This window comes from Zonotrichia albicollis, chromosome 14 (assembly GCF_047830755.1).
Source record: "Zonotrichia albicollis isolate bZonAlb1 chromosome 14, bZonAlb1.hap1, whole genome shotgun sequence".
Lineage (NCBI taxonomy): Eukaryota > Metazoa > Chordata > Aves > Passeriformes > Passerellidae > Zonotrichia > Zonotrichia albicollis.
In genome coordinates, this window is record NC_133832.1 from 5,881,409 (window position 1) to 5,896,109 (window position 14,701).

Here is a 14,701-nt window from a genome sequence, read left to right on the forward strand (position 1 = left end):
GCCCCTCTCCCTGTGCTGCCCCAGGACCCCAAAGCCAGCAGCCAGGCACAGCTCTGGGGCTGCAGCCTGCACATCTGGGCTGGCTGGCAGGCAGCACTCAGTAATCCAGCTGGAGAGGAGCTAAGCTCAGTCCTTCAACTCACTTCTCTAATTCCAGCATTATCCCTTACTGTATTAAAGGGATGAGTCAGAAAAGCCAACAAGCACAAGGGTGCAGCCCCTGTCCAAGGGACTCACGTGCCCAAAGAAAGGGGGAAAGCCTTACAGGTGAAACAATAAGCTAAGGAGAAAAATGCCCTCAGTTGTTAACTCCTAAATGAATTCAACAGTGAAGGAGCACTGAGAACATCTGATTCTCCTCACTCCAGGGGATGGGTGACAGCAGGACACGGGATGCTCCGGGGCGGGTGAGGAGAACCAGCTCACTCAGCATCTGTGTGCCAAGGTTTTCCCAGGAGAGGCACAGGAAAGGGGTATGACTGTAAAAAAATAACATTATCTAGGCCTTGATTTCATCTGAGGGGCAGGAAAGGAACATCAAAAGCATGGGGAAAATCAGCTTCTTGCCAGGGGGCAAGGGGCGAGGGTGGGTGCGAGGCTGGGTGTGAGGCTGGGCTGGGGGGAAGCAGAGCAGCTCAGCACCTGCTCATAGCAACTCAGCTGGGTGATGACGGCAGGAGCACCAGATGGAGATGCCCAAGAAGCAAGCTGAGAGGTGAGATCAGATGGAGGGGGATATATTAGGAACAGACACGCAGATTTACACATCGTGAGTGAGGAGGTGACAAACAGGTCTGTGGAAGGGGAATCAAACTCTCACGAGGGAGTGGAGTGTGATGGGGAGTGAGGGACAGGGAAGACTCTCTGGGACTCCGGCTGGCAGGGGGACATGCTGGAAGAGATGCTGGAGGTGGAGGGAGGACAGGGGCCCCACCAGTGGCCAGAGAGCAGGGGCTGAGCAGGTGGATGGGCCAGGAACAGACAAGCACTGTGCTCAGCCATGGAGCCAGACGCAAAGGACAAGTTTCACTACAGTTGCATCTACATTTAGGTTGCCAAAAATACCTTTCACAGATTGGCTGTCTTTAATTAAAAGGATGTCTCCTGTGCTCCTGGCACGGTACAGAACTCATCCTGCCACGTGGGGCTCTGTGTGGAAGCTCTGCAGGGGGGACTTTCCCATGGGACAGCTCCTCTTTGCCTGCATCCTTCCCATCCTGCCAGGGCTGGGCAGCTCAGGCAGTGGTGCTCCCCTGAAATGCCCCTCCACAGTGCAAGCACAGAGAAAAGAAGGAAAACTTCACCCCCTTCCTGTTTTGGCTTCTCTCCTTCCCTCCAAACACGGAGAACGCCTTCCTCCTCTCTCCTCCTCCACGTTTCAGTGCAAAGATTTAGCTAATTTCTTCTATGAATAGCACGGGAGTAGCCATAGCAACATCACCCTGCCAACCTCACCACCTCCACTGCCTCCCTGTCCCCGGCACCCTGTTCCTCTCACCCTCCCTCGCACCTCCCCAGGGAACATCTGGGGCTTCAGCCATTTCCCACAAACCAACCTGCATTCCCACAAACCAACCTGCATCTGGCTCCCTGCCTGCCCCCCTGGTGCTCTCCCTCCCTCCTTCCTTCCAGCCATACCTGCTCATCACTCAGGATCCTGGTCTGAACCCCCATGGTTTCTCCAAGGCTCTTTCTTCCCCCTGCCCCAAGAGACAGGAGCCCCAAGCCCAGCATCATCTGAAGGCTCATCAAAGGCTAAGATGAGCTGTCCTGTGCTCACCTACTGCAGTAACTGCCCAGGGCATGGGAGGAACTCAACAAGCAACGTTTGTGCATTGAAAACCAGCCTGAAAATCAGTGAAATGCTCACTGCTGAGGGTTGGCAGGGAAGAGCTGTCCCACTCTCCACCTGCCTGCCCATGAACACTTCTGCCAGGGGTGGAGGCCACACAAGCCTGCCGTGCTCTGGGCATTTGCAGGTGGTCAAGGTCTCATTGCAATGACCACCCCAAGAGGAGAAAGGGAGCACAGAGAGGGGGGCAGAAGGACTTTGCATTCCTGGCCAAGCAGGGCCAGCAAACCTGGGGCAGCCCTGGGGACAGAAGGCACTTCGTCACCACATGCCAGGGAGCTGCACTGCCCTGGGCCCTGCCCCAGCCACCCAAAATGCACATGAAAATGCTGGTGACACCCTTGAGACCCTCATGGGGCTCTGGTCACTGTGCCTGGCACCAGAGTCTTTATAGTTAGCTGAGACTCAGGGCTGGACATTCCCTGTGGGAGGGAAAGGTGCTGCTTCTGGACCCTCAGCTCTTTCAGCAGGGCATGGGCAGGCAGCTGAGCACCCTCTCCTGAGAGGCTGTGGGGTCACTGGGCAGGGCAGAGGAGGGTTTGAGCAGTGCTGCACATCAGGGATGCTCCCCTGGATCACACTGCTGGTCCTCCCCCAAAGCCGGGAGTCCTCCTGTCACCCCAGCCTGGCAGGGGGGAACTGAGCTCCCCACCAGCCAGCAAAGGGGGACAAGGAGGGCACAGGGCCAGTGGGAGGGATAGCGACGGGAACAATGGAGGACCGCAATGACATCAAGCACAGGGACTGGGAACTAATGAGCGGGGAACAGGGATAGATAAGGGAAAAGAAATGGGAGACATCTCAGGGGGGAGAAGAAAAGCAAAGCAAAAATGATGTGAGATACCTAGACCTCTGAGATTTCCTCCCTCCCTGTGGTGACAATCAGGGATTCTCAGTTACTGGCATTGCCTGAGCAAGCTAAAATGTGTCCTAGAGAAGGGGAGAGGCAGGAGGAGAGAACAGACGGGGGCTGGAAGTGGGAGGAGGTGCAGGTTGACGCTGGGACCGTGCTGTGTGTTGGGCAGCACGTGTGGGCATGTCTCACATGCCGTGGAGCTGCTCTGGCTGTGTGAGTGTGCCATGATGTCAGAGAACATACAGCACCATAGGCAACTAGGAGCACGTTTCTGATGTCAGAGCACCAGCACACGCTTCTCTGCCTGCACGAAGAAGGAAGGGGAGGAAAAACGCTTAAATGAGAGCTGGTGAAGCTCCCCAGGAGGGTAACAGATCCCTGCTCACCCGGGAGAGCCTCCTGGCCTGTGCACCCCTTCCCACCTCAGCTGCTGGAAGTGCTTTCAGGGACAGTGAGCTCATTTAAAGGGGCAGCCCTGAAAAATGGCAGCCCTGCCTCCAGCCAAGGCTCTCCTGGAAACGGAGGCAGGCTGTGAAGGAGATTGCTTTGCATCTGCAGCCTCCAGCCAAATCCACCCAGAGCCCAACACCTCCCGGCCTCCCAGAGCCAAGTGGACCTGCCTGCCTGGGCACAAGCCATGCCTAGATGTTTCCATGTCACCACCTTTTGTCCCTCTGCCCACCCCTGGGCTGGGAGGAACATGGATTCCTGGGGGCTCAGGCGCCTTGACTGAGGAGGATGAGGAGGAGAGCGTTGCTGAGGCATTTGCTGCAGGCTTTACTCACAGCATACATTTGCTCCACACCGGGGAGCGGCTGCCTGCTCTGATACAGGCACTGCACACACCACACACGTCATATTCTACATGCAGACCCTGCTATGCTCACACAGCCTCAAACACTGGCATCCTCTGTTGCTTGCAATGCCGTGAGGAGCTTTTGATTTTCCTTTCTTTTTTTGTTTTTTAAACATGATCAGAAAGGCAAAGGCAGAGCAGAGATTCCCAACGCGGACTTTCCGAGCAGCCCAAGCTCCATGGCAGCACCACAAAGAGACAATGATTTCTCTTCCACCATTGCAAAAACATGAAAGGCTCCCCTGCCCAGGCTGCCACGGCAGCAATGCAGCTGGCATCACTTCCTTCTCACGCTGCTTGCAATCGTCTTACCAGGAATACTGGGCCGGACCTTTCATGCAAGCAGGAGCAGAAAGGAGGGAGCAAACATGCTTCGATTTTCTGCTCCCCCAGCTTGCTGCTTTGGATGGAGGGAAGGAAAGAGATAGTGGAGGAAAGATGGAAGAATGCTTGCCAGGAATCAGCAGGCAAGAGAGAACTGAGGCTGATTTTGATACAAAGAGAGAGAAAGCAGGACCAGGCTCATAGGAAGGTGGCTGGAGTTTTTGGTGCCTTCTGTAAATATAATCTGAGCTATCAGCTATGAATCTAATTATTTCAACCAGAGCTACAGACAGACAGTAATGAAGAAAAAACAGAGGAAGGGAAGAAGAGGGTTGTGTTTGCCGAGAGCAGAGGAGGAGAGAATTCCCATTGATTCCCGTGTGTCTGCCTGCTACAGCATCTTGAAATAATAATTAGAAGGATCAATAAGAAATCATGTGAGGTTTGAAGATAATGAATGAAAGAAGCAGAAGAAGCAAAGTGAAATGCCTTTCTCTCAAGCAGGGTAAATTGTTTTTCAGGCAGGGTCTAGCCTCCATTTTAATGCTTTGCAAAAAGATCCAACCATTTTCTAAGCTGGCTTGTGGGTTCAAAACAAGACTGGTCTCTCTATTTAGGGGAGAGAGACACAGCCCCAGAATGGGTCCTGGAGAACACTAATAAAATGAATGTGTGGGAAGAAATGGAGGCAGTGAAATGGGGCAGAATGCACACAGCACGCCAGCGACCAGAGCAGGGTTACGTAATAATCTCGGGGAGCAGGGACGTAGCAGCAGAGCGAGGAAACCACAACTCAATGGAGAGTGGGTGACAGTTTGGGAGCGCTGGCAAGCAACACCGCGAACCCACGAGGCTGCCCAGCGGGCAGCACGCACCATGCCTGCCAAACACAGCCCGACGGGATGCCCTTGGTGCTGCCAGGGCTTCAGGCACCGCGAGCGGCGAGCACCTCAGCTGGGGCGTCCAAAATACATCAACGCCCGACGACCACCTGGCGCCAAGCAAGATCCATTTGGCCCCGTTCGGCCCCGGGAAAGCTGCTCCGGTGCCGGGCTCCCACGCCGGCAGGACCGCAGCATCCAGCCCGAACAACGGCAACGCCAACCCGACCCGAGCCGCGCCGCCGGTACCCATCCCCGGCATCCCCGGCGGCTGCTCACGCCCCCGGGGTGATGCTGCAGGAGCCGGGAGCCGCCGGGAACCCCGCGTCACCCCGAGCGCCGCCCGCCCCGCCGCGTCCCGCACCGGGGAGCCGCGTCCCGGGGCTGGCCCGTACCTGCTCGTACCAGTCGCGGCTCGAACACGTGCACTCGGGCCACCAGCCCGGGCCGCTCCCGTTCACCTTGGCCGCGCTCTTGCCCGGCGCCGGCGGCGGCGGCTTCAGCGCGGCGGGGTCGCGGGCGGGGGGCCCCAGCTTGGCCTTGCCGCGGGCGGCGGGCGCGGCCCCCCCGGGCGCGGGCAGGGTCTGCGAGCCGTAGCCGCCGTAGCCGTACTGCTCGTGCTGCCACTCGCCGTACGAGGGGGGGTCCATGCGCCGCAGGGCCGCCATCCGCGTTACCTCGTAGCACTCGGGGCACTTGCAGCAGTGGTGGTGCTTGTGCATCGCTGCCCTCACACCATAGAGCCGGCAGGGAGGGAGGGAGGGAGGCGGCGCGGAGGGGCGGAGGGAGGCAGGGAGGAGGGAGGGAGGGATGCTCAGGGGGCGGCAGCGGCCCCCGCCCCGCGCAAGGCGCGCCTGCCGCCTCTTCGCCCGCTCGGCGCCCCCGGCCCCGTGGGAGGAGGAGGAAGAGGAAGGGAGGGGGGTGGTGTTACAGCGCGGTGATCTCCGCGGGGGCGCGCCGCGGCATCGTCCGCAACGCCACTCAGTGCCGGGGCCGCTCCCGGCGCGGGGCGCGGGGCAGCAGCTCCGAGGCGCTCCGCTGCACGAGCCGGCTCAGCCCGGCTCGGCTCGGCTCGGCTCGGCTCGGCTCGGTGCGGGACCGCGGCACCTGCGGCGGCGCGGAGCATCCCTCGCCCTCCCTCCCCCGCAGCGGCCAATCCGCGCTGGCGGAACCTCCGCGCTCCGCCCCGGCGGCGGGGGCGCCGCTCAGCCCCATCCCCACGCTCAGCCCCAACCCCACGCACAGCTCCGCGCTCAGCCCCATCCCCACGCTCAGCCCCATCCCTGAGCTCAGCCTCATCCCCACGCTCAGCCCCATCCCCGCGCTCTGCCCCATCCCCGCGCTCAGCCCCGCGTCCATCCTCGCTCCCATCCCCGCGTCCATCCTCGCTCCCATCCATGCTCCCTTCCCTGCTCCCATCTCCACGCTCATCCCCGCGCTCAGCCCCGCTCCCATCCCCGCTCCCGGGCAGCCCCGGCCGCGCCGCCCCCGCGCAGGCGGCATGGGAAGCAGCAGGATGGCAGGATGCTGCGCTCCTCACGCATCACCTTGCGGCTGCCCCCAGCCGTCTCCCGGCGCACCGGGCAGCCCCTGGGCAGCGTTGGGTTCCTCCAGCCCTGCGCGGCCGTGGCAGCCCTGCCAGCTTTGTGATGGACGCCAAAAGGGCTTCACTTTGCTCCAGCTGTGGGCCGCACTGGAATAGGAAATAATTTTTCCAGATCTGAGCTGGTCGCTAGGCTGGCAGCAGCACCTCTGCATCAGTTGTCACCTTGCTTTTTTGGAAATGTTACTACATGTGCTGCATCCAGAACAGCACCCTGGGGACGCTGCCACTGCCCCGTGAGCCACAGGTGCATTGAGGGTATAGAAACCCCTTATAGAAGGCCTTTGCTGGGCCTTCCACCTACTGCCATCAGGGGATGGCAAAAGCAGAGCAGAAATGCCTGCTGCGGTAGCAGGGCAGGGGTGCTGCTCCCAGTACAGCTCAGAGTCCTTCACCTCTTGCAAAGAAGAGCAGGACTGGAAGAAGTTCAGAAGAGCCATCCAGATAAATTGATAGGGAGAGAGAGAAAAACTATTACTCCCACATCTGACCATTTAGAACTTGAACCAGGCCTCTTAATGCTCTTAAAGGTTGTAAAAAATACTAGGGTGGGTGAAAAACTATTTTAGAGAAATGGTACATAAATATGTAGAATGATACATAAATATGTAGAAGAGCAATGAACTGTGCACTGTGTACACAAGCAGGAGGGGGCCACAAGCTGAGCCAAAAGATGTGGTGGTGCAACACCTCATTTCAGGTTCCAAGGTCTGCAAGGCTCCTCCTGGCCTCCTGCAGCTGGTGTAAGATGGCCCTGGGCAGGAGCAGGGCTGTGGGAGGAGGAAGTGCATGATGGCTGGTCAGATAAATGCCCCTGGCCTTTCCCTGTTCCTTCAGCTCTTTAAACTGCACTACAAAATTACTTCTGCACTTCACCTCTGCACACAGAGGTGCTCCTGCAGGGCTTGCTCCCAAGCAGTCAGGTGAAATGGTTGTTTCTGGGTGAAGGGGAGGGGGCAGAAGACACCCCATAATCAGCATTGGTGCCCCCACTGCACAGTGCAGCACCTGTGTTCCCTGCACGTCACTGTCTCTAGGCTGCTCACATCACCTCAATCACAAGGTGGCTTAATGCCACAGGATGCTGGAGTAGCTCAGACACTGAGATTTCCCTGCTGCAGGCTCAGGACAGTCATAATGTCCCTGGACAAGCAAATTTAGAGCACCTGTCCTCCCCAAGCAGTGCTGCTGGGCCCTCAGGAACAGCTCCACAGGTGGGGCTCACCCTGCTGCTGGCTCACCCTGCTGCTCCCCTGGGCTCTCTCTGGACACTGACCAGCCCCAGGGGCACTGTGGCACTGACCAAAGAGGGGCACCAAGATGAAGCCAATGGCTGCACACCAGACAGAGTTTCCAGTACAGAGCCCAGGAGCTCACCAGGGCAGGGCAGGGCAGTGTGGGACGCCTGCATGTAAAGCAAGCTTGTTCTGAACTAATCAATGAAAAACTGTGTTTGAGTGCATGGCAGGAAAACATGCATTGCTGGCTTTAGGAGAGAACTTTACACTTCAGGTTTTAAGAAATTAGGATTATCTCCACATCTTGCACCTAATTCTCACACCATAGAGCCAGCAGGGAGGGAGGGACTGGGGCCATCCTTGTGCCATCAGATGGGAATGGCAGGAGGGACTGGGGCCAGACTGAAGCCGAGATAGAGAATTGCTGCACCAAAGTAGAACAAAAAGCCTTGTAAAACAGGTGGCCAGTGTCTCCCTCATGGGAACAAAAAGACATGAATGCCTTGTTGGGTCTCCAGCCATTGGCACCTCTGAGATAACTTCATCAGTGAGATGTGCTCACTACCTGGGCATGGCTAATTACTGCTCCACCCCACTGCAAACCTCCTTCCCACTGTGCTTCCCACCTGGCACGGCATGGTCAGGTTCCAGGGACCCTGCAGCGGCCACCAGTGAGGCCTCTTCACTGCCATGGCCTTCCCCAGAGCCGTCTTTGGGCCAAGCTCAGGCAGGAGCCCCAGTCTGCAAGAGGCTGATGGGTGTGAGGAGAGCACCAGGGAGCTGCACAAGCAGAGTTTGTCACCCCAGCTGCTCACAGACACATCCCCTGTCACTGTCCTAGGATGGGGCAGGCAAGGACACAGGCATTCACTCAGGGGGGAAGTGCAGAAGCAAAGGACAAGAGCTGTTAGAGAAAAATGCTTTAATAAGGAGTGGGTGAACAATAAAGAGAAGCATTTAATTTGATTTTTTTCCCTCCCATTTTTTTTTCCTTTTTTTTGGTGCATCCTCCACAAGGAAGGTGTCAGGTCCTCCCTAAGCTCTGTCTCTGCAGCCTTCACAGCCATCCATGCCCACATGGGAAGCACCCTCAGTGCCAGCCCTGGAGGGCCAGAATTACAGCCTCCACCCCACACCACTTCCCCCACTTCTCTTATCTGTCAGCACCTCATTGCCAGTTGCAAACAGAAGGGTTTTGTGCCTCAGCTGCCACAGCTCTTTATGGTCCTTCCTGACCTTCTTGCATCTCCCCATCCCAAACCCCACATTTCCCTGTCATTTTAGCTGCCAGGAGAGTTGTTTCATTCCTGTGCATTTGTAATGAACTGCATGTGCCACCTGCTAACCCCAATTAAAAGGAAAAAAAGCAATCCATGGTTGCTGCTGCCTGCTTGCAACGTTCCCTGATGCTGCACAGGACTGGTTGGCCAGGGGCATCCACACTCTGTATTTCTCCAGCCTGTTTTAGTGAGTGGTGGCATTTTGGGGACTGGGGGTGGCTCTGCTGGGAGAACAAGCGAAGTGGGCACCTGCACTGGGGGCCAGGCCTGTGTCTGGCAGGGCAGGCACAGTGCCCAGCCCTTGAGGCAGCTGTGGGCATCTTGCTGCAGTAATGTGAGCTTTGAGCAGGGCTAGAGGAGATGGGAGCTGATTTCCAGGCAGGTGCCTGCATGGTGGGAAGTGATTCAAGAGCTCTCTCATTCTCTACCCTCTTCCTCCCGGTATTCTCCCCGTCTTGTTTAAATTCTGCTTTGGCAGCTGCTCTTTTTACAGGTGCTAATTTCAGCAGAGTGTCAAGAAATCCCCGGAGATGACGCTATTTACAAGGCACAGAGATGGCACAGAGATGGCACAGAGATGGCACAGAGCTAGGTTTGGTCTGGTGTCACCGCATTTCAGCCCCTGCTGCCGCTGCCTTCCTCTCGCATCAAGTCCTGCGGGAAGAGGAAGGTAAGTGTGAGGGTTTGCTGTACCTACAGCCCTGCCAGGATGGGGGATGTTTGCTGTACCTACAGCCCTGCCAGGATGGGGATGTTGGTTGTACCTACAGCCCTGCCAGGATGGGGGATGTTTGCTGTACCTACAACCCTGCCAGGACCAGGAGATGTTTGCTGTACCTACAGCCCTGCCAGGATGGGAGATGTTGGCTGTACCTACAGCCCTTCCAGGAGCAGGGGTGGGAGGATGGAGCAGGCTGAAGGCAGCCAGTTCCCTGCAGAAACAGCAGCCACGTGAGGGCTTGACTGTCACCAAACAGGAGCTGGGTCCTGCCAGGGGAACCAAAGCCAGAGGTTTGCTCTGAGCCTGGGTGCAGACAGGGAGGCTTTAGGGATGCTCAGGAGGAAGGGGAGGACGGTTTTGCATGGGGGAGGTGCCTTTCTCCATCACAATCACCTGCAAAAAGACACCCAACACATGCAGCCCAGGGAAATGTGTCTGTGTGGGCAGGCTAGGAGGAGATGAGCAGCAAAGAGAGGGACCAGCTGAACTTGGCTCAGTCTGACAGTTCCTCAGCACTAACACAGACCCCACCCAGCAGGAATTTGCCATTTGCTGGGCCTGGGGCTTCTCAATTGGAACTTGAAGAGATGATCTGCAGAGCTGGCTGCACTGGTCGTGTGAGCACTGGAGGGTTTGTGCACTCACAGCTGGGTGGGAAGGGCCAGCATAAGAAACATCTCACTCCATGGCTGCTCCTTCCTGCCACCAGCAGCAATTCACACTGGGAAAGGTGCGGCTGGGATAATAATCACCAGCCATACCAAGGGACCAATAGCTCTCAGCACTCTCAGGGCAGATGCCCAACAAATTATTCTCCTCCAGGGCAAAACCATTTTTATTCTATTAATGATCCCTGATACATTCCCCAGTTGCTGCATCCTTGCCTGTGGCAGCAATGGCACGGGAGTCTTTAATAGGCACCATTGGCTGGTTTCTGCAACTCACATCATGGACAACTAAACGTCTTCCATGGTGTTCTGGGGAGGGGAGAGGAGTGATGGAGACCTGAGTAGGTCCTTCCAGCTGGGCTCAGGCTCCCTGCGTGTAAAGGAGAGCCTGGAGGCGTTATTTAATAACAGCCAGATGCAGCAGGCTGTATGGGATTCCTGACAGCCTCACAATGCTCACAGCTGCTCTCCCCATCCCTGGCAGGGATGCTGCTGCCCTGGGCTGGGGCACTGGAGGCACGGGCTGGCTGTGGCTGCCTTGATGCATTTTCCTCCGCAGCAGGGGGAGCCTTCCTGCTGCAAGGGCACGGCAATTACAGCTCTGGGTCAATTACCCACAGCCCGTGGTGCCCACTCCTGTGTGTGCCTCATTTCCTCCAGAAAATGACAGAGCAGAGGGAAGGTTGGACACTGTGACCAGGGCACCACTTCAGCACTCCACACCAGGGTCACAGCAAAGTGTTTTGAAATATCACTGTCTTTTAGAGAATTGGTTGCTATTTTTTGGGTACTGTACCACATAGGCTTGTGCCTAGTGTGACATCACCAGAAATCCTGTTTCCCTACATCCTTCACCAGTCCCAGGCTGTCCCTGGGTCTGGTCACATACATCAGCCTTAGTGGGAGCCAAACACACCCTGCCCGGGCTGTGCAGATCTCCTGGCTGCCTCTGCCTGAGCTGAAATGACCTTGGGGCCACAGAGCCCCACGGGCTGACTCTCAGGGCTCCTCACCAGCCCATCCCTGCAGGAACAGGCTCTCTCCTGGAGCGGGTCAACACCTGGCTCGGACAGGGAGGAAAGGGCTCAGCAGATCCGCCCAGACCAGCATCACAAACCTGCCCAGAGGGACCTTTCCCATCCAGGGCTCAGCGATGTCCCTTCCTCGATTATTCCCACCCTGCCTGTGAAACAATTAGGGGAACTCCGTGGGGAACACGCGTTCCCCCTTTCCCCATGCCAGCCCTGCTCCAATCTGCCCCTTCCAGATGGAGCAAAGCCCATTCCGCACCTCCCACCGCCCACGGCCAGTGACTCACAGGGATGCTGCTGCCTCATGCGGGCAGTGCTGCCCCAGAACACACTTCCCGCCGGGAAAACCTGCCCAGCCGCGGGTGACAAACCGGTGCCGGTGTCCCCTGGAGCCACGGGTGCCCGCGGTGCACGGGAGGAGCGCGCCTGGCCGGCCCGGCGTTGCCCCTTTAAGGGAGGAGGAGCCGCTGGCAAATTTGTGAATGGCTGTCCCCGCCCCCGCCGCGCGCGCCGCCCGGCCGGCCAATCAGCGCGCGTGCCGCAGGCTCGCGGCCCGCGCACGGGGCCCTCTTAAAGGCGCAGCGCCGCCACCCGCCCGTCCCCACACAGCCGCTTCGGGAGCCCCGAGGTGACCTTCAGAGCGGGATGAGGAGCCGCTGCTGAGGAGCCGCTGCTGAGGGCAGGCTCAGCCCTGCCTTCCTCACGAGCGACACGCCAGCAACATAAGCCCTGGAGGGTGGCGGTGCTGAGGGTGATGTGCCAGCTCCCCTCACCCTGAGTGCAGGGCTTGCACAGGGACGGTCAGGCCGCATGGTCCTTACACCCACACTGCCAGAGCACACGGCGGGGCTGAGCTCCCCCCAAGGCCATGGTGTGAGGGAGAGCAGGCGGCTGGGAGAGAGTTTCAGCACCCCATCATGTTCTAGGCCAGATCAGGAAGGCAGGAGCGCTCCCACAGCAGCACAGCACTAAAGCTTACGAAATCTTCCTGCAGAAACACCCCACGAGACTCAGCTGTGCAAAACCTGTGCAAAACCCCTGTACAGAGGGGAAACAGCTGTGCAGTGTGTGCCAAGGGGAGGGAATGAACAGAGCAACAGTGGGATTGCAATAAACCCAGCTCCAGGTCTCTCCCTCCTTGCTCTCCACTGCTCCTCCCTCAGTCTGCTCTAGGCCAGGCTGTGAAATGATCTGGTCTAAAAATACCCCTTCAAGGGGGGCAGCCTGGCAGGACACTGCCGTGTTTCCTGCACACGTGCAGGTGGGGAGCTGGTGGTGAGGCTGGGCAAGCAGTGCTGGCCAGGCAGGATGGTGTCCATGCCAGTGCTCTGGGCACAGACTCTGGCGTACCTGAGCACTGCCAGCCCCTACAGCTAATTCAGGCCACAGACTGCAGGAGGCTTTGCCTCAGCCTCAATACTTGGAATAATTTTTAGGTGCAATGGCAGCGAGACTCCTACAAGGTGCTTTGTGCCTGCAGGGCTCGGGCAGGTGCTGCCCTGGGGTGAATCCTTGCTTCCTGCAACAGGGCAGGGACTGGTTTGAAATGCAGCCACTGCTGCAGCCACACACGGTTTAACCCTCCCTGAGCAAGGCAAGAGGAGGCAGCACACAGCACAAAGCACCTTTCCAAGGGCTCACGCTTGGATTCACAAGAGGGATGGATGATTTCCAAACCCACACTCATTTACTGTCCTCCCCCTGCACTTCCCCCAGCTCCTACCAATGCTGAGGATAATACATCTCTCAGCGTAGCTTGATACTGATCCTCCAAATCCTAAAGACCATAAACCTTCATGAGCAGTTATCGGGGCTGCTTTATTTATAACAGTGCCAGTACTGCCTCTGCCACCAGAATCCTGATCTCTGTCCAGCCTGATGCCATTAAGATTCAGTGACGTTCCCCCAGCTCCAGCACTCCAGATAGAAAGCAGCTGGCCTGCCAGGCTCTGCCTTCAAGCTTGGTTTGTTTCTATAAAAATGGCGAGGAGAGCTTGTTTGTTTCGCAGAAATGCACCTGGGAGATCTGTCCTCACCCTCCTGAGGTGCTGGGTGACAATGTGGAGGGGTGGAGGAGAGGGTGGCACATCCCATGCTCTGGCTCCACGTTCCCTGAGCCCCTGGTGGGTCTGTGCTGCAGGAGACAGGCTCCAGCTCTTTGCTTTGGTTGCAGCAGGAATATGGTCAATCACCTGACGAGGCAGAGCATGGAAGGAGAACCTGGTGCTGCTGTGTGGACCCTGCATCAGCACATTTGGGAAACTTGATGAGCAGAGCAGAGACCCAGCAGAGGCAGTGCAGGAGCTCACAGCTCCTGGCCAAGACACTGATGGGGCTGGCCCCTGATCAGTCCCCATGCTGCTGGAGATGCCTGTGAATGGTCTTGGTTCTTGATTTCAGAGCTGCACATGGAACTCCTGAGTGTGAATCTCAGCAGTGTGCAAGTTCTCCAGCAGCTGTGCTCCCTTGGGGACAGGCAGACACAGACACTACATGGAGGCAAAGCTGAAGCTCTGATCTGGAGGCAGGATGGATGGATGGACTCCAAGCCTGTGTGGATGGCTCTGGAGCATGGCTCTCTGTTGGACACTCCCCAGAGCCTCCCCTTCACTGCTCCCTTTCTGCCATTGCATGGGGAGAGCTGCATGCACTCACACCATCCAAATACCTTCAAAACAGCGACAATGACTTGGGTGAATGGAGACACCACATCCAGCAAGATTTTCCTATGCTGCACAGCCAGAAACACCTTGTGTCTGCAAGGATCTTCCTTTTGCTGCTGGTTTTAGACAAGAAGTCCCCAAGTAGAGTAGGAATAGGTGACCATGCATGAGATTTTGGTTTGACAGCCTGGTGGCTCTACTGACTTCTTCATCCTTTGCTGAAGATGGATGTTGAGCTGGGAGAACTGAAGTCAAAGGATGTCCATCTCTCCAGCAGGAATAGCAAGAGCCTCTTGTAAAGCTGAGGCTATTCAACCCCAAAATGTCCACTGAAGTGACAGCTCCTACTGACACAACCCTTGCTGACCCCCTCTTTGAGCAGCAGCCTCCCTGGGACACAGCTGCCCAGCTGGGTGTCCCTGCTGTTCAATGTGTGGGTGTTACTACAGACACACACCCTCTGGAGTTCAGCACTTTGGCTTCTGAGCCTGCATCTGCAGTGTCAAAACACAAAATCGCTGGAGAGCATCTGAATGCCCTGAAGCAACCTCTGGGCACAAAGTGGCTCAAGTGACACTGGGCAGCAGCATCTGGGCTGGGGGTTGCTGCTTTCTTCTCTGCTTCTCCTAAAATGAACATGCTTTTCCTTTTGCATGGGGATGCAATGGGGAGGGGAGAGTTCCCCCAGGAGCTGGTTTGTTCTGTGATCCCATGGCTTGAGCATTAGC

At 57.3% G+C, this 14,701-nt stretch overlaps 1 protein-coding gene across 11 annotated transcripts in view; it reads right to left on the reverse strand.

Annotated features, from left to right (window-relative positions):
• The window catches only part of DLG3 (discs large MAGUK scaffold protein 3), a 78,154-nt gene that overhangs the window by 47,094 nt on the left and 16,359 nt on the right, over nucleotides 1–14,701 (reverse strand). For 5 of the 11 annotated variants that reach the window (XM_074551649.1, XM_074551647.1, XM_074551648.1 and 2 more), the window contains exon 1: nucleotides 5,165–5,636. The exons of the other annotated variants lie outside the window; for them this stretch is intronic. In XM_074551649.1, coding sequence (XP_074407750.1) covers nucleotides 5,165–5,491 — 327 coding nt within the window. In that variant the 5' untranslated portion in view covers nucleotides 5,492–5,636. Of the gene's footprint in view, nucleotides 1–5,164; nucleotides 5,637–14,701 lie in introns of those variants that run through there. 11 annotated transcript variants of the gene reach the window in all.